This window comes from Vipera ursinii, assembly GCF_947247035.1.
Source record: "Vipera ursinii genome assembly, chromosome: 5".
NCBI lineage: Eukaryota > Metazoa > Chordata > Lepidosauria > Squamata > Viperidae > Vipera > Vipera ursinii.
In genome coordinates, this window is record NC_139518.1 from 80,860,003 (window position 1) to 80,886,259 (window position 26,257).

Below are 26,257 nucleotides of genomic sequence, written 5' to 3' on the forward strand. Positions count from 1 at the left end.
TAGTGGTGATCTGGAATTTTACAGTTCAAATCCGGTACCTGTAATTCATCTCTGATTGGAAGTCATTTGTACTGTATTAAGTATTTATATCATATATTGTTTCTTGGACTAAAGAATGTTGTGTCAGACAGTTAATTTCACTCATTGATTGGCCCCACCGATTGCAGTTTAATCTGTAGTAAGCAGCTGCCAAAGGACTATCTTCAGATCTTTTCAAATATTTGTATTTCTGTTTCTGCAATAATAATGCACAGAAGATCTATGTGTGGATAAAGCCACTTTTGCTCATAAAGCGCCACTCGTGGTGCTGCATATTTTTCAGAATTTTTTGCAGCTGAATTAAAAGAACAAAAGAGCCAGTTTGATGTAATGGTTCAGGTACTGGCCAGGAAACCAGGAGATTGTGAGTTCTAGCCATCAAGGCCAGCTGAGCCAGGCATTCTCTTTCAACCCAACTCATCTCACAGACACACATTTGAAAAATAAAAGAATAAAATTATTCACATGGGACTTTAGAATTTAAAACATCTCTTACAGTTTATAGACCCCCATCAAACCTGAAAAAAACATAACACAATACCTGACTTGGCATGTACACTCTAAAACCAGTTAATGTTGACCCTTAGTGCATGTTTGACTATTAGTGGCTAAGATTCTGCCAGGTGGCTATTTACAGTACATTTATTTGTTAATTTCTTTTGCTATCTATTTATTTGCCCCTTAGCAGGGGTGACTCTAGACAGCTTACAACAATAAAAACCGTTATTAAAAAAGCAAGATTTGGTTGGCATTCGTGATAAAACAAGTTTACGTTATATCTCCCTGTTCTCACCATGATCTTTAGATGACTGGCTGGCTTTTACATTCTGTGTTTATAGATCATCTGTGCTTTTCTTTCTTTCTTGTGTTCACTTCCTACTGCATTATGCAGTCAGTTATTGTTATTCCCATTTTGAGCTGACTGCCAGCAGTTCGGGTCTCAGTGGCTCAAGGTTGACTCAGCCTTCCATCCTTCCAAAGTAGGTAAAATGAGGACCCAGATTGTTAGGGGGCAATGTGCTGACTCTGTAAACCACTTAAGGTAAAGGTTCCCCCGCACATGCGTGCTAGTCGTTTCCAACTCTAGGGGCCAGTGCTCATCTCCGTTTCAAAGCCAAAGAGCCAGCGCTTGTCCGAGGACGTCTCCGTGGTCATGTGGCCAGCATGACTAGACGCCAAAGGCGCACGGAACGTTGTTACCTTCCCACCGTAGTGGTCCCTATTTTTCTACTTGCATTTTTACGTGCTTTCGAACTGCTAGGTTGGCAGAAGCTGGGACGAGTAACAGGCGCTCACTCTGTTACGTGGCACTCGGGATTCAACCCGCCAAACTGCCGACCTTCTGATCAACAAGCACAGCGTCCTAACCCACTGAGCCACCACGTCCCTTGTAAACTTAGAGAGGGCCATAAAGCACTGTGAAGCAGTATATGAGTCTAAGTGCTGTTATTATCACCAAGTGGGCATTAGAAGTGGGTTTCTTTCTCCATGTGGTTCCTGCATGGCTGAATTAGGTTTTGAGGCCATGTTTGTGGTTCTAAAAGTTTCTTCCTGGATCAAATCTATATCCAGGTAGGGCTGAAATCCATGCTTGGAAGTAGCACTTGGTTTCACTATATGAGATAAAGCTATTTTTTTCTTGAGCATCTGACATCTATTGCCTCTCTTCTCCTTGTGGGCAGCTGCTGGAACTCCTGTGACATTACAGAAAGAATGTACCGAGGATCCATCAATATTGTGCCAGGATTTTGGTACAGCTCTGAAGTGTGGAAGTTTGGAGCGCTGTTATCAGATGCTGCAAGTTAATAGCCCTGTGAGTATACATGACACTATAATAAAATTTCCATTTCATTCTTAACATTTCCATTTCACTGTATCTAAGGTCTAGATCAGTGTTTTTCAAACCTGGCAAATCTAAGATGTGTGGACTTCAGCTCCCAGATTTCCTCATATAGTTAGATCTGTGTCTGTGTATGCACTGAAGACTGCGTCATTTACTTAAATAAATAAATAAATAAATAAATAAATAAATAAATAAATGTCCTTTGTATTTGAATGCCTATCAGCAGCTTACAATATTTTTCAATCCATTACTTGATACCTTCCATAGTATAATAGTAAAATAAAATTGAACTTCAAATATACATACATTTAAATGTATAATAGGTGTAGTAAAAATAAAAATAAAACCAATAAGTGAAATAAATAAATAGATGGGGGCAATCACATTGCAAATACTCTTCCAAATAATTCTGTTTTAAGAAGTCTACAAAATGCCACTAAAGTGGAACCTGATTGTATCTTGGGGGAGGAATATTCCATTAAGTAAGTGCCATAGCTAAACAACTGGACCTCTGAGACTTTTACCTCAGAAAAGTGGGAGACCACTAGAAATTTTGGTTGGGACACCTGCGGTGAAACTGGTTTGAGAACACGATCCTAGAGGCAGTCATCTCTTTGTACCCAGGGTACATGCAAGAAATAGTTGAAAATTAGGGTCCTCACTCACTGTCCCCAGTTAGAAGCAAAGGGAATTTCTTGTTTGTCTTTCTCCTTTGACCTCTTCAAGATGTAATTCAGATAGAACTGAATCTTTTGTAGCTTCAGCCACTTTTTTTCAAAAAATAAATAAATACTAATTTTATTTCAAATACATTAACTTACTATTCATTGATAGCTAAGCCAAGCCTATGCTGTGCATCCAAGTTGGAACTAATCCACCACTAGAACCCAGCATTTATATATTGCATCCAGTTTTGTATCCCCACGATACAAAAAGTACGTTGAGACTCTGGAAAGTGTGCAGAGAAGAACAACAATGTCTGGAGGCTAAATTGTATGGTGAATGGTTGAGGGAGCTAAGTATGTCTAGCCCAGGGGTAGGCAACCTTGGCTCTTTTATGACTCGTGGACTTCAATTCCCAGAATTCCTGAGTCCACGAGTCATAAAAGAGCCAAGGTTACCTACCCCTGGGCTAGCCTATCGAAGAGAAGGATAATGGAGGATAATAGACTCGACAACCATTTATCTGAGATGGTGTAAGACTCATGCCTTGAGCAGGGGTTGGATTAGAAGACCTTCCAGCCCTACGATTCAAAGAGATGCAAATAACTAATATCCGCCTTGACCTCACCTTTTAATTATCTAGATCAGACATGTCAAACACAAGGCCCGGGGGCCGGATCCGGCCCGCGAAGTGGTTTCATGTGGCCCGCGAAGCCATCCTGGAAACAGTGAGGGAACAGCCCCCTCTGCCTTGGCCCTGGCTCAGAGACCCTCCTTCTGCCAGAGACCCTCAGATCTGTCCCACTCCTGCCCAGGCCCCCATAGGCACCCTTGATGCGAATGATGTAGAGGTGGCCACACCCACCCAGTAGGTCACACGCACTCTAGCCACGCCCACCCAGTAGGCCACACCCACCCAGGCCACACCCACCCAGCCCCCTGAGGGCAACCGCAATGCTGATGCGGCCCTCAGTGAAATTGAGTTTGACACCCCTGATCTAGATAGAAAATAGGATAGGTTTGGATTTATTCATAAGACATTTCACTGCTGATAGTAATTCAAGAGTTTTAGATGCTTCCAATCTGTCTGGCCAAATAATGAAACTGAAATATATTTTAATGGATATACTGCCATTGTGACAATTCAGACAATCCAAATTCTTGCAAAAACAAGAATTAAAAAAAAAAACAAACAAACCTGAATGGCAATAAACAGACCCTATATGAGCAACAAAACTAACAAAAAATCTCTTACATTTTCAGATTAGTATTATCCCAGATTATGAATTTGTCATGTGAATGAGAGTTATAATTATATTTCTGTCCATCCATCTTCCCAATATTCCTTGCAGATTTTAATTCTGGAAATACAGTAGAATGTTTATTACATAAGGAAAAAGTTCCAGGCAGCACACAAAACCACACACCCTCCAGTCCACAGAAAAACCTCTCTCCACATAACCGGTCCCTGGTGACCAAAAGCTTTGGGGCCACTGTATTACCATATATTAGAGTCTTAGTGACATTTATGTAAGGCAGGGGTCCCCAACCCCTGGTCAGTGGACTGGTACTGGGCAGCGGCATGCCAGCGGTTGGTCTGCATAAACAAGCAAAGCCCCATCCACGAGATGCAGGCAGCTCACAAAAACACGCACTCTCTGGTCCATGGAAAAAACCTCTCTCCACGTAACCGGTCCTTGGTGCCCAAAAGGTTGGGGACCTCTGATGTAAGGTGTTGCCCCCAACCAACTATCCTTGCTTTGTTGTAATTAATGCATGATCTTTTTTCTGGCAGTAAGAGATTATATCATCACCCCTAGCAACAATGGCAGCATTTTATTACTCTTTACGGGAAAAGCAAAAATATGACCCTGCTTCTCTCTACCATTGTAGAGACTTTCTTTTCAATATTGTACCAAATTGCAAATAATTTGGATAGGATTCTTATTTTAATCAGTGCCACAGCTTCAACTAACTAGTTCTTAGTTTTGTTTCAACTAATTTAGTGCGAACAAAGGATTAAAATACAATACAAATGTTCTTCTAGTAACACTCTTTTCTTTCTTTTTTCCTCAGAAAAACTTGAAATGTACTTTTTGTAAATTCATTGTAGTCTTGATGGCAAAGATTGTTCAAGACAATTCTACAGATGTAAGTACTTTAGGCTTGGGAATTGTAATACCTAAAAGTGTTAGATGAGGGATATAAATTTAAAAAAAAAAAAAGTGGGGACATGGTTATTCATTTATTTATTAATGAAGGAATTGTTTTTAAGAAATTTGAAAGAAATCTTCTGGGCTGTATTCTAATTTAGACATCAAACTAAGCCATAATGTGGCTTGTTTAGTGTCACTTAAAGTAATGTAGCTTATAAATAATAATTTAGTTAGCATGCTATGTGAACTAGGCCCCTATGACTTAACCAGCAAATAGTAATCCAACTAACCATGGCTTAAACATTACTATGAACTTCTCAGGATCCCTTTATGGCACTAAATTACGTAGCTTTATTCAAAGTGAGTTTTTCATTCTTACTCCTCCCAATGCTGTTTTCACAGATTGCTGTAGCTTATTGGAAAAATGATAAAGAATCTGAAACAGAACAGAACAGAACAAAACAAAACAACTTATGTCCTTCTCTATATTTTTCCTCTTTCTAGGAAAGACTTGCTAAGTTTTTTGAGAGAGGATGCCAGTATCTTCCCTTCCAGGACTGGTCAGTCAAATGCAAGAAGATGGTGGACACTGGAGTGATTGTTCTTGTAGAGCTTGGTAAACAAGTTCAGGTAAATTATCTTTGGAAATACTGTGGGAATTGGTTGGTGCTGATGCTTCTAACTGTGACTTTTGATAATAGATCAGATTCAAGTCAACCATTTTCTGGTAGTTGATCTCATTATTTACTCTGCGACCAGCATGGTTGCTCGTTAGTCTGAAACTAGCATGGTTGGACAAAGATCTCTCTGATAAACTGAAAGAGAAAAAGGACGAGTACAAAAAAAAATGGAAAGGGGGACATATACCGTAACTAAGGCAGAATGTCAACAGAGAGCCCAAATCTGCAAAAATGAAGTCAGAAAAGCAAAGGCTCAGAATGAACAAAGGCTCGCAACAAAAGTCAAAGATAATAAAAACAGTTTCTTTCAATATATAAATAACAAGAAAAAAAAGTCAAGGAAACAATCGGTCCACTAAGGAGAGAAGATGGCAAGCAAGTATAACAGGCAGTATAGAGAAAGCAGAACTGCTTAACTAACTCTGCGTCAGTGCTCACGCAAAAAGAAACCATAGCCCAGCTTACCAAAAGCATAACTGTAGAAGATAGATCAGAAATAAATATTAAAATAAACAAGAAAATGGTAACAGAACAACTGTCTGTTCTTGATGAATATAAATCATGGGGACCTGATGGATTACATCCCAGAATTCTAAAGGAACTGGCAGATGTTATCTCAGAATCATTGTACCATATCTTTCAAAAATTTTGGAACACTGGGGAACTACCTGAGGATTGGAAAAGAGCTGATGTGGCTCCCATCTTCAAAAAAGGGGAAAAAAACAGCATCAGGAAACTATAGACCAGAGGTCAGCAACCTGAAACAGTGAAAGAGCCACTCGGAACCGGTTCCCTCACAAAAGGAAAAACTGGGAGCCGCAAAAAATGTGTGCGCATGTGTGTACATACGCGCATGCGCAGAACAGGGTTTGACTGAAGAGTGGAGCCAAGGTGAGATATGCACCTACCCTGCATATTTGAATTGATTGAACTTTTTTAGTCCCACTTTTTTTTTTTTTTTTGGACTGCACATGGCAGAGGACTGGGAGCCGCAGGAGACGGCTGAAAGAGCCGCATGCGGCTCCGGAGCCACGGGTTGCAGACCTGTGCTATAGACCAATTGGTCTAACGCCAATAGCTGGAAAGATAATGGAAAAGGTAATCAAAAAACAGATTTGTGAACATCTAGAAACAAAGCTATAAGTAGAAGCCAGCATGGGTTTGCTAAAAACAGATCATACCAAACCAATCTTATTTCATTCTTTGATAAAGTGGCTAAATTAGTAGACCAATGAAATGATGTGGACATAGTATACCTTGATTTCAGTAAAGCACTCGACAAAGTAGACCACAGCCTACTTCTTGCTAAGCTAGAAAAAGGGATAGATGGCAGTGTGAATTTGTAACAGGTTGACAAACCATACTCAATGAGTCATTAATGGTACTACATCTACATGGAGGGAGGTAACCAGTGGGGTACCACAAGGTTTCATCTAAGGCCCAGTACTCCTCAATATCTTCATAAATGATTTAGATGAGGGAATTGAAGGGGAACTCATCAAATTTGCAGATGACACTAAACTGGCAGGAATAGGCGACACTCCAGAAAACAAGCTCAGTATCCAAAAGGATCTTGACAGACTTGAACAATGGGCCCTATCCAACAAAATAAAATTTAATGTGGAGAAAACCAAGGTTTCATCCTTAGGCAGGAAAAATCAACAGTACAATGACAGATTAGGCGAAACCTGGATCAAAAACAGAAACTGTGAGAGGGTTCTTGGAGTGCTAGTGGACGATCACTTAAATATGTTGGCTTACCATAAAGCCTTAGTAAGACAACACCTGGAATACTGCACCTAATTTTGGTCACCACATTACAAAAAGATATTGAGACTTCAGAAAAAGTGCAGAGAACAGCAACTAAGATGATTAAAGGCCTGGAGACTAAAACATCTGAAGAACGGTTGCAGGATTTGGGCATGGCTAGTCTAGAGAAAAAAAGGACTGGGGGGGGGGGGGATATGATAGCAGTATTCCAAAATGAGGTCTACTATTAATCATGGTTAATAGCTAATGGTCATCAGACTCCCAGCTGTTTGGCCACAGAAAATAATATGAATTCCCCCAAATCCCAAAACGCACACCCCAAAATGTAATATAGCAGGAAGGGGGGAATTCAGCTCCCATCACTCAATCAGAATAGAGCTGGAAGGAACCTTGGAGGTCTTCTAGTCCCACCCTCTGCTCAAGCAGGAGATCTTACACCATTTCAGATAAGCCCAGTCTCTTCTTAAAAACCTCCAGTGAAGGAGCGCCCATGATTTCTGAAGGCAAGCTGTTCCACATTGTTCTATACCAGCCTGCTACCGGCCCTGCAGAAAAAGCAGGGACAACCCCTTTACAAATGGCAAGAGGCTGGAATAAAGCCTGCCAAATTTATTAACATAAAACAGAGCAAGACAAGACACCAACCATGAAACAGGAGCTATGAAACAGGAACTTCAGCAAACCAGCCCTCCCACACATTCCCCTTAAATACAGTTCAGGGCGTGGCTTCTCTCTGCCTCCTTCCGAGGTGCCCCATTGCCTTCCTCTGTTTACTCCTGATTGACTGCCTCCTGCGTCGGGCGTCCTTGAACAGGGCCAGCTGTGGGTCATCTTCATCCACACTGTCAGGCTCACACAGCTGGGTCTCCGTCGTGACCAGGTGGGAGGGGCCCGGCTGAGGGCTCTGCGGAGCCTCAAGGCCATCATCAGCAAGCTCTTCAACACCCCCTCCTCCTCCTCTGAGTCGTCCGACCCAATTGCCGAACCCACAGGCTGACCCTGAATCACAACACACTGGTTAATTGTCCTGTTAGGAGGTTTCTCCTTAGTTCCAGATTGCTTCTCTCCTTGATTGGTATCCATCCATTGTTTCTTGTCCTGCCTACAGGTGCATTGGAAAATAAGTTGACCCCCCCCTTCTCTTTGTATCAACCTCTCAAATACTGGAAGACTGCTATCATGTTCCCCCCCCCCAGTCCTTCTTTTCTCTAGACTGGCCAAACCCAAATCCTGCAGCTGTTCTTCATATGTTTTAGTCTCCAGGCCTTTAATCATCTTAGCGTAGTTGCTCTTCTTTGTACTTTTTTTCCAAAGTTTCAACATCTTTTTTGTAATATGGTGACCAAAACTGGATGCAGTATTCCAGATGTGGTCTTATTAAGGCTTTATAATGTGGTACTAACACTTCGCGTGATTTTGATTATATGACTGTTTATACAACCCAGGATTGTATTAGCTGCTTTGGCTGCTGCTGCACACTGCTGGCTCATGTTTAAGTGATCATCCACTAGGACTCCAAGGTCCCTCTCACAGTTACTGTTTTTGAGCCAGATTTTGCGTAATCTGTACTTGTACCTTTGGTTTTTTTTTCTGCCTAAGTGTAAAACCTAGCTTTTCTCCACATTAAATTTCATGTTGTTGGATAGGGCCTATTGTTCAAGTCTGGGCCCTAAAATCACTTATTGTGCTGATTGGATCTAAGTAAAAGAATAACAGAGTTGGAAGGGACCTTGGAGGTCATATAGTCCCACCCCCTGCTCAAGCAAGAGTCCCTGTACCATTTCAGACAAGTGGCTGTCCAGTCTCTTCTTGAAAACCACCAGCGATGGAGCACCCACAACTTCTGAAGGCAAGCCATTTCACTGGTCAATTGTTCTCTCTGTTAGGAAGTTTCTCCTTAGCTCTAGGTTGCTTCTCTCCTTGACCAGTTTCCATTCATTGTTTCTTGTCTTGCCTTCTACAGTAGTGCTTCCACTATGAGTGACTCAATAACTTCTAGAGGACTAGAGTTTGTGTGCTCTTGGTAGGAGTGATGATATCCAGGAACGTATGTCCTGTTGAAGGACTGAGATCACAAGTCACAGCAAATTCTAGACTCATGATTTTCCAGATCTTTGCCTTTTTCCTGAGACTCTGATAGCAAAAAACCCAAATGGTGATCCATCTGTACTCTAAGAATTGAATGAGCAAAGTCGCGTGGTCGCACAGAGAGACGGACACTTGAGCTGGGTAGTACTTCTTTATTTGGATCAGGAATGAAGCTGAGACAAAGGGGGTTACCTGGCGTTTCTTATACCTGCCCAGGTGAATGGTGACCAATAGATTTGAACCTGGGCTTCCCGCCAGTGCAGGTGGCCAATAGGTTTAAACCCTGGCTTCCCGCCAGAGCTGACCATGCCTGGGGCTGTCAATGACTCACTCTATTCAGGCTTTCCCGCCAAAGCGGTTATAGCCTAGAGCTGTCCAGCCCCCTGCTGTGCTGGTATTTCCTGTGTATGCTTAGCAGCATACACTACAGAATGTCACTCTATTCATTTCAAAATATGATTCTGTTTCATGATTGTGCACGCCACCCTTAGATGTCCTCCAGCTAGAACACTTTACAGGATTATTTTAGTTGAATGTTTCAGTGATTTCAAAAGATGACCTCTTTTTCTAGAAATATTGAAAATACTCACATTTGACTGGTATGTGTGCGTTTAAGTAAGAGTTGATTGTTTGGAGCAGAATAAATATTTTATTAAAATTAAAATTCTGCAGTCAGGTTTGGAGATAATTATTTTTAAAAGCATTTGAAAGTCACCAAAGCCACCTCCCTTTCATATCTGATCTGATCAAACTGGTTTTCCAGGCTTTTGAACTGCTACAAAAACCTGCAAAACCCATTTGACCGGTAATACCCATGTAATTAGCATACACAATGCAATAAGTAAGAATGATATCAGATTACCTTTTATTTTTTTTGGGGGGGGGGAAGGGAGAAATGTTCTATCTCCATTCAAAAACTTCACATGCGGGGGACTTCCAGTGAGCACGTGGTGAGCTAGATGTCCCTGAAAAAGTGGGGAAGACATAGTAGAAGAGATCGGGAGCTGGAAGGTGGATCCTCAACTGCTAAATCTGGAGAAAGGAGAGATTGTGAGATTGCCTTCATGTATCCCTTGTGAGTAGACTTCAGGAACCCAAGTTTTTGCTCTTGGCTAGCGAGCCAACAAGTGACTGGGAGTCTAGGAATTTCAATTAAGCTTACAGACATACAGTAAAGTAGCCCTTATAAAGTTGAGCTGAGCCTTCTTTCTTAATAGTCTATGGAATTACTTGTTTGCTGCTTTTGAAAATCTAAGCATCTTTGAAAAGGCGAGTTTTAGGCTTCACTGGCTGAGTTTCCTTCAGTCCTTAGCAAAAGATGTTTGAAATGTGAGTTTAAGGATTTAGGAAAAAAGAGTGTTTAGAATGCTGTTTCTGGGAAGTTACAAATGGGCTAAGAGTCTAGAATAGATTTGAAATGAGATTTTAAAATTGATTATAAGAATCCTGCCCATGGGAAACAGCTGTTTTGTTTTGTTTTGAATTTGGAAAATAGTTGTAATAAGATGGGACTTTGAAGGCTGGACACCAGAGGGAACCAGAAAGGAGAAGAACACTTTAATTTGAGTTATTAGCAAGAATGGATTAAAATACTTTAACATTGGATGTACTGAAAGATATTTACGAACAATGGAGTCAGAAGTTAATTTTAAGAATATTGTGTAGTGGGTCCGACGCAAGGAAGAGACGCCAGCCGGTGTGTGAGTTCAGCTCTTTATTGAAGGGGGTAGTGAACTGGGGAATGAGGGCTACCTGGCCTCCTTATATACCTGGCCAGGTAAGCTAACAGCCAATGGGGTTGGCCCTAGGTTTCCCGCTGAAACTGGGTTTCCCGCCGAAACCGTCCAGGCCAACGCCCCCTGGTGGCTGTTGCTATGCAGGTGCCTGCATACATAACAAAGAATATCTGCCATTTTAAGTTAGACTGGGGGTTAATGATGTTATGGAAGAGAAACAAATTCTACTGGTCAAGACTGAAATTGATTTGAACGTGTATTTAAAAAGGAGGTTATGAACATGATTTGGAAAAAAAGTGATATTCTGAAGATCAGCTGATATTGTAAAAGGGACACACAAATTAAAAATCAGAAGAGTGACTTAGATAACTTTCCTATAGTGGATTTTGAGTTCTTGGATATTATCTGAAGGGATCAAAGACCAAGAGTGCTAGAAATAAAGGAAAGAATCAAAAGGTGATTTACTGGATCAAGGTTAAAATAGATATCTCTCATAACTCTTAATGGACTTTTGCTGACCAGGACTGAATGAAAAGGCTTTAAAATTTTGTTTATAGTTGTTTATAGCTAAGAGATAAGATATGGGAACTTAGGGGCAGGTGATAAGTTATTAAAATTGTTTATAATGGTTGTGAAAAAGGAGAAGTTACTTCTTTATAAATTTGTTTTCTTTTTCTTTACTATATTATTTTATTCTTTTCTATTTTTCTTTTCATTGTTTTTTTTTCTTTTCTGCACATTCTATTGGTTTTACTTTTTAAAGTTTGCATTAGTGTTCATCTTTTTCATATTGTTTAATAACTATTGGGGAAAAAAGCGAAGACTTCACATGTAATGAAGTGAAATATTTCCTAGCTGTTTTGCAATCAGTCCTTGATATAGATTTCTAACGTAAAATATGGGGGGGTGGGAAACGAGGGCATAAGAAATAGAAATGGAAATTGATTCATCAGTTTTTGAAGCTGAATAGTACTTATTTGGTCCATAAACCAAAAGTTTCTTTTGAGAAATGAACAGGATGTCTATAAAGACTGCTAAATTTTGAGCTGGAAGACAGTGTTTTACAGGTAATCCTCGACTTACAACAGTTTGTTTAGTGAACGGTCAAAGTTACAACAGCACTGAAAAATGTGACTTATGACCATTTTTCAGAGTTACAACCTTTGTAGTGTCTCCAGAATCGTGTCATCAAAATGCAGATGCTTGGCAACTGGTCCCTGTTTTATTACCATTGCTGTGTCCTGGGGTCATGTGATCCCCTTTCACAATCTTCTGACAAGCAAAGTCAATGGGGAAGCCAGGTTCACTTCACAACCAGGTTACTAACTTATCAACTGTTGTCATTCACTTAACAACTGTGGCAACAAAAGTCGTTAAGTGGGGCAAAACTCACTTAGCAAATGTCTCACTTAACGAGAGAAAATTTGGGCTCAGCTGTGCTCGTAAGACGAAGACTTCCTGTATTTTAAAGACTGGGAGGCTCCTTTTGTGAAATGGTTTCTCTCTTTGGCTTTTTTTTAGGATAGACCTGAAATTGTGTGTGGTGCTTTTCTACTCTGCAGTCAGCCAGATAGTCCTGACAAAGCGCTGAAGTTTCAGAACCAACTAAAATCAGAAGAATGGCCTGCAATAACAGAACTTCGTGACATGCTGTCTCCCTTCATAGCTAATGTGCCTCTTCTCTTCAGTCCTCAAGATAAACCCCAAAGACAGTCTTTGGTGAGGAAACAGCTGGGATGATTGGTCCCCTCCAGTCAAACACTCAACCAGGACAGGACAGAAAGATCTCAAAGAAATTGCGAGGGGGGGGCAGTGCTTTTTTTGTAAAACAAAAAGGTGCCGGAACTCACACATGTCATACAAACCGCCTTGCCTATCCTACAAGGTTCCATCCAAAAAAGGTGCCGGAACTCCGTTCTGAGCGTTCTATGAGAAAAAAAGCCCTGGGGGGGCTTTCCATTCTACCTTAAGAGGCTTGGGATACCTGAACCAATCTTCATTTGACTTCTAAGGGCTGGCTCCTTCAGATAAAGTTCTCTGAGACTCTTGGCAGATGAAATGGGCAATTCCTATGGTAGCTGAGAAGTTGGGAAAGTATCAGATTAGAAATTATCCATGTCTACTTTATTTGTTTCTTGTGGGAGCTTCAGCAGCCCACGTAGTTGGATGGGAGGCATTATTTTGGGATCGCCAAATGCCTGTGAGGGGTGTAGCTAGCACTCAAGGTGGATATTATTCCTACTGTTTGGTAAAATTATTCATCCCAACTCAACTGTGTTTCTGGAGGTGTTAATGTATTAGCCCCTTTCCGCAGAAACCTCCTTTTATGAGATAAGCTCTGGCCACACAAATTAGTAGGTATGTTAATCCTGTGTTCTCCTCTGTTATCTTTAGTTCTGGCAGAGTAATGTAGATCCCTGTCATGAATGCAAGATGGTGGCTGTAGAAATACACGAAATCTTGAAGAACAGCCCCTTCCTTATCCAGACTTTGGAGGGTTATGCCAAGCAGAAGTGTGAAGATTTGGGGACCCACATGGCAGATGAGGTAATTCAGTTAGCATTTCCCTTAACGGGAAACATACCTTGGTAACGATGGATGAGGAGCATCTCAATGAGGAGCCAGAACGGAATTAACTGAGCTGCTCACAAATAATTTATTGATTATTATCTCATGGGTTAATCTTCGAGTATTATTCAAGCTGGTCTTTTTTTGTTAATTTCTATAGTGCAAGAAATATGTCCCTGCATACGTACATGCTTTTGTGCAATTCCTCATGTCTCTCTTGGTAAGTTGATTGCATCTTCGTGTCTTTTGCGAGCAAGAATGCATGGTTAAGGTCCAATTTATTGTGGATAATAATTTTATCCTAGATTACAATTAAAAATATAAAAATGAATGCAAACAAAAGAAAAAGAAAAAAACACAAGTGCTAAAAATAAAAAAATAAAAATATAGTAAAGAAAAAAGAAACACCTGAAGAAATTACTTCCCCCTTCATCACAAATAATATCAAGAACTTTAGTAACTTATCCCCTTCTCTTAAAATAGAACAAATGAACTCTTGTTCCATATCCCATCTCTTATCTATAAACAAATTCTTAAGGTCCAGTTTGTGATAGTAAATTTTTGTAATTTTTCAAATGCTACATTCTAGACACAAGACTCTTTTAAAATTCAGCTGGACTAAAACTCTTAGATACCTAAACAGTTACAACACACTTGTAATGAGCTGGGGAAATCTTTTAAGTGGCATAGAACTCTATGGGCAAAAATCTTAATTGAATATCTATGTAAATATGGTTTTTCAACCTTTGCTACACACGTAACAGGGACGCAGTGGCTCAGTGGGCTAGGATGCTGAGCTTGCCGATCAGAAGGTCGGCAGTTTGGCGGGTCGAATCCCCAGTGCCGCGTAACAGAGTGAGCGCCTGTTACTCGTCCCAGCTTTTGCCCACCTAGCAGTTCGAAAGCACGTAAAAATGCAAGTAGAAAAATAGGGACCACTATGGTGGGAAGGTAACAGCGTTCCGTGCACCTTTGGTGTCTAGTCATGCCAGCCACATGACCACGGAGATGTCCTCGGACAAGCGCTGGCTCTTTGGCTTTGAAACGGAGATGAGCACTGGCCCCTAGAGTTGGAAACGACTAGCACGCATGTGCGGGGGAACCTTTACCTTTTTACAAACGTAACAAAGAAGACTAACAGTTTAGAATGTGTTGTCCTGCAAACAAATCCCTACCAGTGCAGAAGATTCCAAGACTATAGACTTACTTAAATAAAAATAAATAGAAAACAATTTCATTGCACATAAAATCCTTGCCCTTTGATCAATAAGCGTAGCCCAGGGAAACTGCATGGAAATGGCACTTAAGTATGGGTGAATTCAGTGGTGGGATTCAAACATTTGAACAACTGGTTCTATTACGTGATACAGGCCTGGGGCTACTCCAGACCTCCAATAGCTAGAACGGACTTCCGGAAGTGGTATCCATGCACTTCCGGTGGGCTGTTCTAGGCCTGGGAGGCCTCTGAGGCCTAGACTGGACTTCCAGAAGCCAGATAAATTTAGCTACCAGTTCTCCTGAACCGGTGCAAACTGGCTGAATCCCACCACTGGATGAATTTCAGAGCCCCATACATTTGATTATAATTGGTAAAATGTATTAAGAGTATATAATCTAACATCCTGCCTAGCTCTTACAATCACTGTGTTCAAGACACGATCACCCATCTTAAGATGTATAATTTGTGTAGGTCACTGCTCATTGGCAATGTTTGAATAACCTACTTCCAATTATCCTGGATTTTGCCATTTCCTTTTCTCACTGGCAGGATTTAAGTAAACCACAGGGAGAACAGGAACACGACACCAAAATTAAACCCAATAGGAAGCGAACAGCTTCTAAAAAAAAAAAAAAACCTAAAGAAGAAAATCGATCCATCCAGATTGAACACAGTAGGGAATAAACAGCTTCCATAAAAAAAAATTATAGATGAACCTAAAGAGGAAGACTGATGGAAACACGTCACTTTTAGAAGAAAACAATAACCCAGAGCAAAGCCCTTACTATCTACCCTAGTCCATTCCAATGAAGTTCTTCGGGAACTGAACAATCGCCTTCATAGCCTCCCCCTGGAAGAAAGACACCTGTAAAAGAGCAGTCATCAATAGTTTCTAAAAAAAGAGGCAAAACCCAGCATTCCGATGACAGAAAGGAAAGTATCCCCGATTTCCCTCGTTAAAAAAAGGCGACTAGTGGTGATAGGATATTCAATTGTTAGGGGAGCAGAAACTTTAGTCTGCATACCAGATCGTCAAATTAGGCAGATATGTTATCTGGACAATCACTTGTCTATAATGGTATAGGTCTCTTGCTTGAGCAGGGAGTTGGACTAGAACAGTGGTCCTCAACTGTGGGAACTTTAAGACTTGTGGACTTCAACTCCCAGAATTTCTCAACCTGGTTGAAGAATTCTGGAAGTTGAAGTCCATCAGTCTTAAAGTTGCCAAGGTTGAGGACCCCTGGACTAGAAGACCTCCAAAATCCTTCTTGCTCTACTCTGATTGATTGAACTTTTTAACTTAAATGACACAACCAAGATTTCTACCTATTTTTGAGTGCTACAAGAGGAAAACCAATGCAAGAACCATTGGTGTTAAAATACAGAGATCAGGAGGTTTAAGGAACTGGTTGCTGAGCAATAGAATGTATGGTATTTGAAAAATAAGGCCCAGCAAAGCTGTGGTTAGGTGAGCAATCATGTGGGATTACTTTACGACTATCACAACATTCAGTTTTGTGTCTTCCTTATCACGTTTAACTATCTAGAAAAGTGGCATTAAGACTTCTCTCTACGATCCTGAAGTCTTTATCACTGTGCTTCTAGTAGTTCGCATTATAAATAACGATAACATCATTAAAAATGACTGAAGATTGATTTTGATAGGTTGTTTAATCACAGTAATGTAATCTTTAAATCAGGGGTCTTCAAAACCCGGCCCTTTTATGACTCATGGACTTCAACTCCCAGAATTCTTCAGCCACCCATTTTGGCTGAAGAATTCTGGGAGTTGAAGTCCATGAGTCATAAAAGGGCCGAATTTGAAGACCCCTGCTTTAAATGAATGACAAGATAAGCTGGTTTGAGGTGGGGGATAAGTAGGCCAGATTTGGTTCAGTGAACTGTTATTCTGAAGCAGTTGCATAAGAGGGCTAGTCAAAGAGGTCTAATTTCTGAGTCAAAAGGCAAGGCATTGTCCATTTCATCACCCCACTTGTAACGAATGATGGCATTGTGATTAAATCTCATTTCAAAGGTGGCGGAGGCATACCACAGTCTATTTTACCTGTAGACCACCAGGGTGATGTCCTGAAGCAAATGCTCAGAAAGTAGAAGACCAGATTAGGGATCATTTTGGTCAGCAGATGCAACCCCCTCCTCCTGAAGGACAACCACTGCTATGCCTCACACTGCCTCATGCTTGGCTGGGCTCAGCTTCATTGTGATCAAACCCTACACCATTATGATGCCAATGTGATCCTTCTCAGTAGATGAAGGCAATTTGTATCTAAGAGAGGATTCTAACACATTCTTTTAATTTTACGTTCTGGTGGCAGAACATTAAAAGAATCTGAGAGAATAATCTGATGGAGTAAGGAAGACACCTAGCTAATATATGGCGTTTTTGTTCAGTCAGTAGAATTTAAGTTATGAATATTTGTCTTATTGTCTTTTCTTTTCTTTTCTCCTCACCCCTATTTGTTTGACCACAGGATATGGTATGTATGCTTTTCCATTTCAAACTTTTTCATGTTGAACATTTTTGTGTTAAGCAATGGCAAACAATATTGTCTGACTGAAAAGAGCTTGGGGTTTGGAGGGAAATAGAAAGTACAGTACAGGGACGCGGTGGCTCAGTGGATTAGGATGCTGAGCTTGTCGATCAGAAGGTCGGCAGTTTGGCGGGTCGAATCCCGAGTGCCGCGTAACAGAGTGAGCGCCTGTTACTTGTCCCAGCTTCTGCCAACCTAGCAATTCGAAAGCACGTAAAAATGCAAGTAGAAAAATAGGGACCACTACGGTGGGAAGGTAACAGCATTCCGTGCGCCTTTGGCGTCTAGTCATGCTGGCCACATGACCACGGAGACGTCCTCGGACAAGCGCTGGCTCTTTGGCTTTGAAACGGAGATGAGCACCGGCCCCTAGAGTTGGAAACGACTAGCACGCATGTGCGGGGGAACCTTTACCTTTACCTAGAAAGTACAATAGACAAAACTTCTTCTTTGCAGTTCCCAAAACAAAGGTAAAAAAGGAAGCCTTCACAAGCTTTGTATGTGAACAGTCTGAACATTGGAGCAGTTTACTGGGGGAAAAAAATAGAAGACCCAAAGTTATTTAAAAAGAAATAGGTTTATATTCTCATGACACCAGAGTTAACCTACTGAATGGTGAGCTTACCTTTCCTAGAATCAGGGATTCTGGATTCTCTTACCTCCCAGGTACTTAAACAGCTCCAAAAAGCTTTGCACGGTTTAATTTTTATTGTTTTAAGAAAAACTGACCACAGGCCAACCTCTTCCTATCAGTGCAATTTCATCAGGCAGGGAAAAACTACTAATAGGTGTGGTCATGTGACATATGTGGATGAAGCCAGGAACTTCAGATCTTTCCTCTTATTTTTCCTCCCTTCAGCAAGTTCTAGAGTTTTAAAATTTTTACTTTGTGCAACTTACTGAAGCCAATCACCTAAACCCTGTAAAATTTAGCTAACCTTGATTAGGATTGCTAATTATGACTTCAACCTGTTTAGTTAATTTGGAATTCAGTTCCTTGTACAAGCCCACATGGTGATCCCCACGTAACGTGAATCAAGTCTGCGTTTTTCTAATATCACAGGATCATAGACTGTACGATCGCAAGAGAACCTGGAAATCATCACTGCCTTCCCAGTGTAGGAATCCAGTAATATTGCTAACTTAACAGATGGTCATCCAGCATTTGTTTAAACACCTCCAGTGAAGGTTTATGCTATATTTTTTGTAGTCTTCAATGAAATGACAGGAATGTTTTGTTAGAAGAAACACTGACAATCTCGGGTCTGTAGGCTGTGATAATAGGGGGCTTGGCGTTGCAAAATCTTGTCTCAGTTTCAGATGGAATTCATGCCACTTTAAGGAGACTATTCCCTATCAGGGGTAGGCAGCCTTGGCTCTTTTATGACTCATGGATTTCAACTCCCAGAATTCCTGAGCCAGCATATCCACGAGTCATAAAAGAGCCAAGGTTGCCTACCCCTGCCCTACATCAAAGGAGCAACATGTGGGACCTTTGCAACTTTCTATCTCTTTAAGGGATGCATGTAAAAATGCATATGTGCTAACTTCATACTGTCATGTCTTAACGTCTGAGTATCACAACCAAGTACCAAAAATAGCAAACGAAAAATCCTGATATGGTTAGTATGCAATGCTATCGCCTTCTTAAAAATGAAACATTAGCTTCTAATGGAACATTTTACTCTTCTAGCCACCAATGGGAATTTGCGGTAAAGCTGGATTCTGTGACACTACAAAATCAGAGCCTTTTTATCCTTTGAAGGCAATGGACTACATTTCTGACCTGTATGGAGCAGTAGTTAAGGTATGTAAACATATATACATACACATATAAAGGCACGGTCTGCAGAAGGACAGAAGCTAATAACATTGTCCAAGCAAGCCATTGGAGAATGGCTGAGATTTGCTCAAAACCAAAACAAGTAGAATGTGAAATGTATCCTTGGGTAAAACTGAGAAGGCATTTCATGGGGGAAAAAAATAACCTTATTGGTAAGAGCATAGATAGAAGAAGAAACAGCTAAGAGGTTCAATAGAAAATCAGGAAAAAGGAAAATCTCTGAGACCTAAGGTGAAGAGCTGAAAAAATGCAGATGATCACTAAATGGCAGGAAAAAAAATATGCAGAAACTGACTCTTTGTTTCCATCTGGGGGTCTTCCAGATTTGTGCAGCCCATATATGGTAGGTAGCATCGTCTTAACAATGGCTTCCACAAAAGATATCTTTAGCCATTAATCACTTCCACTGATGCTGCCCCTAAGCAGGTGACAAATGGAAAGAGTCTAGAAAATTTAAGAATCATAATGTAACCACCATTTAAGGATCATTAGCAAAGGAGAATTAATTGTAATTCATTCAATGAAATTTTCTCAAATTATTGTAGTTGAGAAGAAAACTTGTCTAAAGTCTGGCCAATGAAAATTTAGTATGAGAGCAATGCGTCCTGGTTATATCTTTTTTACTTTTGCTTAACCCTAAAAATATGATTTTATTACATTTGTTTTGTTTAATTCTTCTCTCTCTCTCTCTCTCTCTCTCTCTCTCTCTCTCTCTCTCTCTCTCTCTCTCTCTCTCTCTCTCTCTCTCTCTCTCTCTCTCTCTCTCTCTCTCTCTCTCTCAACTTTATTATGTAGACAATTTCAGATGCAGATAAGCCTCATTTGCTTTGTGATATCTGCAAAAAAGTCGTACAAGTGGCAGAGAACTTGGTGGAGAACAATAACACAGAAGTAAGAAACAGTGAATTAGTGTGTTATTATGTTGCGGGAAATGGTGATAGAGGAGAATTTCTTGAAGGGATCTTCTATACACTGAATTAATTTTCAAAGTCTTCATCTCTGAAATTATGAAAAGAAATTATGAAGACGAAAGCATAGACTTTCTTGACTTCGAGCAACGAAATCAAAATTTGATTTTTGTTTCTATGAGGCTTTCCATTTAGTCCAATCATAATGTGGATTCAGGCTGGCTGGATGCAAATTATTTCAGATTTAGGGAAGATGCAGAACATTTGAAGAGATAACCAGAGAGAACTTAAAAAAATACTCTCATATTTCTCATTCCTGCATTTGTCACCTTTCCCTTTGCTATTCAAGAATGACTAAAATGGTCTTCACCTGTGAACATTATTTCAGCAAATTAACTTCACTTCTTTCATTTCTGCTGTTACTGGGATAAAGAAGTCCAAAGAATCCTTGACTTATGACCATAATTGAGCTCAGAAATATAATGGTAGGTCATGCTGATCATTAAGCAAGTCATCATGTGCCTGACTCAATTTTACAATATTTTTGTAGTGGTCATTAAGTGAATCACCATGATCTTATTTTATTTTATTTTCATTTAAGAAAAAGTATATGGCTGTCCACTCATTCTGTGACTCGTTAAGCTACAGTCATTAAATGAGCCCATTGTTCACAATGTTTTTTTGTCAGAAACACGAAGTAAATACCAGTTTCCAGAAAAAAACCACAACATTTTGACTACAGATATTGCAAATGGCCATCAGTGCGGGCCAGTTGCCAAGTAACCAAAATGTGATCGCATGACCATAGGGGAGTGACCATTGGAACTTTGAATCCAAGTTGTAAGCACCCTTTTTTGGGTCTGTTGTAAGCTGAGGACTACATGTAATGGCTCTCTTCTCCCTCATTTGCACTCTCTGCAGATTAGATGCTTGATTTCCTTTTAATCTATTTTTTTATCTTTCTATGTTTCAGGAGCAAATAGTCCATCAGATGATGAATTTTTGTTACATGTTACCTCATGAAGTCGTTCCTCAGTGCAGGGACTTTGTGAATTCTTATGGAATGGCAGTTCTCGTTATGCTGTTGGACGCTACTAAGCCTGAAGCCGTGTGCATCATGCTCAATTTTTGCCCAAAAGATGTATCTTTAAGCACCAGTAGGTTTTTGTTTGTTCTACATCATCTGCCTTCAGGATGGGAATGAAATTCATTTTATTGGTTTTAACTTTGTATTTATAGCACATATCCTGTAGCACATATCTAACTTTCATAAAATCCAATCTCAGAAAGGTTGGTTCATGTTCATACATGAACAGGAGTTTATGAGGAAACACCTACCGGCATCTGTAGATTTTTTTCCCCCATTCGCTCATGTCCGATTCCCTGGATAAATGCAGTTTTTTTGGCAAGGTTTTTCAGAAGTGGTTTGCCATTGCCTGCTTCTTAGGGCTGAGAGAAAGTGATTGGCCCAAGGTCACCCAGCTGGCTTTATGCCTAAGCTGGGACTTGAAATGGTCTCCTGCATTCTAGCCTGATGCCTTAACTGGCTCTCTCAGTAGATTAAGAAGCTGAAAAAACGACAACCTGGAAGTAGGCATTTCATTATTGTTGCCAAACATGCAGACATACGCACAAAGTCTCCAAGAATCAAAGTTGACTTGAAAGCGATTTCATCTTTCTGATGGACTTTTCACGCTAAACAGACTCTCAGAGAAGCATTTGAGGATTGATAATCAATCATTATCCGCAAACTCAATCCTCCTAACTATTCAGATCTCTCGATCTGAAGGGGATATCCCATTTATGAATCACTTTTTCCTGAATGCTTGGCTGCTGCCTATTAATTAATTGTCTTTAAACCAAGGATGAGCAACTCAGGAGTTCCATGTGCCCCCCTGCCCTCTCCCTGCCCCCCCCCCACTTCATTTTCTGCTCATAAGCAGTTCTAGATTGTGCTTCTGAAATTGGGTGGCAAAATGACCCAATTCCTGGGAAACAGATTTTTGTCCATTTTTAAAAGCAAAATATAGGTTTCTGACTTTTAGAGGGGAATATTTAGTGAGTTAGGTAGGGATGGGGGAACTTGCCTTCCAGAAATCCTTTGCTTCAGTTCCCAAATTAAAACCATAAAAACGGGCCAAAGAAATAAAAGTTGTCCCTTTTGATGATATTAAACTGTAGCCTTGTGCCTTTAAAATGTGCTTAATCCTGTTCTAAAGATCAGATACAGACTTCAAACTAGACGATGCTTTTAGGCTTTGTATATTGCTCATACCTTTAAATTTGCTTTCTTGCAACTGCTTCTAATTTTGGTTCGTTTACTGGCTTTTGTGTTTCATTTAGAGCTCATTCTGTACTGCATTAGGAATGTCTCAGAAATGACTTAAAAATAATTTAATTGTTCTACACACATATGTATGAGAACTAGCATTAAGTCAAGCTGTGCACTCTAATGTTGGTTTATTTGTTTGATGTTTAGAGAAAATAGCTCTTGAGAAAATAGCTCCTGAAAAGAAAGTAGCTCTTGAGAAAGTATCAGAAGACAAGGATAGTCAAATATGTCGCATGTGTGTAGTTCTTGTTAATTATATTGATGATGAACTGGAGAAGAACGAAACACAAGCCCACATTGGATCTTTCCTTGCTAAAGGATGCCAACTACTCCCCGAAGCTTTGGTATATCCAGTAAGTAGTACTGTAGATGAATTTCTAAGGAGTTAATATGATATGGAAGAGTAAAAAAAAGAAATGGGAAAATCCAATTGTTTATCGCTCTCCCCATCCTGTTAGGATGGGTAGAAAAAAAGGAGTTATGAGTTATAACCTTCCTGAAGAGTTGCAGACCACTTTCCAAGTGGTTGGAACCTTCACATTAGTTGGGCAGAACTTAAACCACTTTTGAGAAGTTGAAAGGAATGTTTTGAGGTTCCAGATCAACAAGATTTTGGGCAACCAGTGAAATTCTTTGGGAGTTGGAGTGAAGGCACTATTTCTACACCAACTCTCTCCTTCCTATAGTCCTTCAGTTGGGCTGGACATCAACATATTGGGGATAATCTAGAATATACCAGAATGAAGCAGGTTGCTCTAGTTACCATGATTTAGATTAATTCATTTAATTGGTATGATAAAAGGTTCAGTTGGTTTTGAAGCTAGAGGACCCCACCAGGCACCTGCCTTGGTCTGACGTCCTTCTGCTTTATTACAGTGTGATCAACTGGTGGTCCAATATGAACCAGCTGCTGTCCGTCTGGTGATACAAATCCTGCAACCATCCTTTGTATGTGTGGTAAGTCATGTTGTAAAATTGATTTATATTCAATGGGTGAGCGGTTTAAACCCTGCTCTTGCAAAACCTTAAGTGCCATTGAACTCTTCATTTCACAGTACTTAACTCTCTGTAACTTGCCAGTCCTTGAAGAACAATAAATTCTGGAGGCCACCTGACTCAAAAATGAATGTGAGCGGCTAAATCAAACAAAGGAAACAATAACAAAGAAAGCCTCAGGCTTCCAAATACTACTCTCCCTCCACAATATACAAACTGAAGGTGAAGCGGAAGGAGAGGAAGCAGGAAAGGGGGTTTGGCGGGGAGATAGTAGTGGCTATGCCCACCCCTCTGCAAATGCATTAAGAAAGCATAAAGGACGAGGGGGGGGGGTCAGATGGCCTTGTGAAATCCCATCCAGACAGCTTTCATACAGAGCAAAACATTCCTTCTTTTTATGGGAGGGGGAGAAGAGTGGATTTGAAATAGTTTTATAAAGCTCTTTCTAAGAAAGTAATATTTTACCCTTTTTGACATACAGAAAATAGGAATTTGTCCTGAATCCCATCTTGTGGGAATGGAGGCCTGTTCTCGGGGCCCTACCTTCTGGTGCAAGAATCTTGAGACTGCGGAGCAGTGCCAGGTAATCAAGCGATTCGGGGGATGGGGGGGAAAGTGAGGAGGAGGAGAGGGTTAAGTCTTTAGTGCAAAATATTGAGGAAGGAAGGAAGGAAGGAAGGAAGGAAGGAAGGAAGGAAGGAAGGAAGGAAGGAAGGAAGGAAGGAAGGAAGGAAGGAAGGAAGGAAAATGGATTTCATTTAAAAAAAATCCATTTTCAAAACAAGTAGAAAGAAGGCAATATGTATTGCCCTGTTCACCGCCCTGAGTCCTTCAGGAGAAGGGCGGTATACAAATAAAATTATTATTATTATTATTATTATTATTATTATTATTATTATTATTATTAATAATAATAATAATAATAATAATAATAATATTGAGGGGAAATATGGATTTTTACTCTTGTTCCTTATAAACTAATGCTTTCCTTTCTTCAGCCAAACACTGCTGCAAAGAGAAAAAGCAACAAATAACTCAATGTCATATAAAAATCAAAACCCAAGGAAGGAATAAAAGAAAAACTTGGAGAATAAGATCATAAGCATATATATTTTTTTTTAAAAAAAGCAGAATTCATTTATAGAAAGAGCTTCTGGACTAATAATATCCTCTTAAACTCACTGTCACTTTCTTGACACACAATCTTATGGAGCCACCAATAAGGTGCCAAGCACGGGATCACTCGATGAAACACAGAACTTTTCTATTTGTTCAAAATAGCTTTCCTACTTCTTTCATTAGAAGAGGTCAGATGGCCAACACATTTTTACGCAATGCAAGTGAACCAGTTCCCTTGTTTGAAAAGTAATCTTATTTTATATTCATATACTGTACATATCAAAAAGATGGGAGGGGAAAGCATTATATTCACAATTTCAGGTCTGTCAGAGTTGCCTGAAGCAACTTCTCTGATAGGAAAGGCTTAGAGCTGGATGACGTCTCACTGAAATCTGAATAATTAGTCTCACTCATCCCACTTCAGAGCAAATCTCACTAGTAAACAAGTAGTCCTTGACTTACAACCATGATTTCTGTTCCTAAGTGAGTTTGGCTCCATTTTACCACCTTTCTTGCCATAGTTGTTAAGTGAATCACTGCATGTTGTTAGTAACATAGTTGTTAAGCAAATCTGACTTCCCCATTCACTTTGCTTGTCAGAAGGTCACAAAAGGGGATCACCTGACCCTTGGACACTGCCACCGACATAAATAAATAAATAAATAAATAAATAAATAAATAAATAAATAAGCATCCGATTTCCAGTGCTGTTGTAACTTCAAATGGTCACTAAACAAACGATTGTAAGTCGAGAACTACCTGTAGTTCACTCCAAGAACCTTCCGTTTTTATTGAAAATGGATTAAAAACTGAGACAAGTTGACAGATGCCTCTTGAGGTTCAAATGTTGGCTGCGTCTCCAGATTCTCAACTTTTTCTTATGGTCAGTTGTGATATGAACTGAAAATAGATGTTCTCTCCTTTTTTCTGTAGGCCGTTGAATACTGCAAACACCACATATGGAACTAGAGGAGGCGGTCCAGCAGTGGAAGAACATTGGCTGTGATGTTCGCTGAATTACATCTGGAAACTTGATTTGGGTGGAAAAAAAAATGTGAAAAATCTGAATCTTGGCAAAAGCCCATCTTCCTTTCCCACCTTAAGCTCCCGGCATCAAAGGAGGCCACTGTTTCCTTTGCTGATCGAGTTCTTGAATCCCTTTTTTTTTGAGTTATGGTGAGAAAAGAATGTAATTGAGAAGAAGCGGGTGGAAGGATTAAGAATTTCTTGGGATTGTGTTCATAATAGCAATATCCAGTTTTAGGAAGATGAAACAACTATATACAGTAGTCAAAATAATCGGAACAGGTAATTTACACTGAGATTTTCAAATAAATAGGAATATTGAATTTTGAAGATTTCCTAAGTGGGGAGATGCTTTAGGATGTTGCTGATCAAAGCAGTTTAAAAGCAACGACAGCTGCAAAGATAGTGGATGTGAAAAGGTGTTGCACCAATGGAGCATTTATTCTTCACATAGGACATAAATGTGTTCTTAAAAAATGTCAAGGAACAATTCTCCTACTTTTTCTCAAGAAGCTCTGAATTAAAGCAATGTGAATGCTAACCCTTATAGCTATTCTTGAAATGTAGAGTAAAGCAGTGGGGCTTTCTCTTCAAGGCTTATGCACATTGTATCAGCTGAAAAAAAATTGATCTATTTGATATTGACTATCTAACTGGCAATAGTACCTTTACAAACCCTGTATTTTCTGATTGGATGCTAAATAAAACCTTGATCCTTG

The 26,257-nt window shown here is 40.0% G+C and overlaps 1 protein-coding gene across 1 annotated transcript; it reads left to right on the forward strand.

Annotated features, from left to right (window-relative positions):
* Positions 1 to 1,584: 1,584 nt before the first annotated feature.
* Positions 1,585 to 26,257, forward strand: LOC310640818 (prosaposin-like). The gene is made up of 13 exons (XM_083363334.1): positions 1,585 to 1,852; positions 4,622 to 4,696; positions 5,206 to 5,331; positions 12,497 to 12,694; positions 13,370 to 13,522; positions 13,704 to 13,763; positions 19,008 to 19,121; positions 19,953 to 20,048; positions 21,039 to 21,222; positions 22,545 to 22,750; positions 23,274 to 23,354; positions 23,875 to 23,976; positions 25,446 to 26,257. Exons 1-13 carry the CDS (start codon positions 1,832 to 1,834, stop codon positions 25,479 to 25,481), a joined length of 1,452 nt encoding a protein of 483 aa, XP_083219460.1. The 5' UTR covers positions 1,585 to 1,831; the 3' UTR covers positions 25,482 to 26,257.

Bases quoted from the DNA above. Each gene is read 5' to 3' on its own strand.
- LOC310640818 (XM_083363334.1), top strand. From the start codon at position 1,832: ATGCTGCAAGTTAATAGCCCT. The intron at 5,332-12,496 runs GTAAATTATCTT...GCTTTTTTTTAG, and splicing joins AGCTTGGTAAACAAGTTCAG to GATAGACCTGAAATTGTGTG. The intron at 13,764-19,007 runs GTAAGTTGATTG...TTACTCTTCTAG, and splicing joins AATTCCTCATGTCTCTCTTG to CCACCAATGGGAATTTGCGG.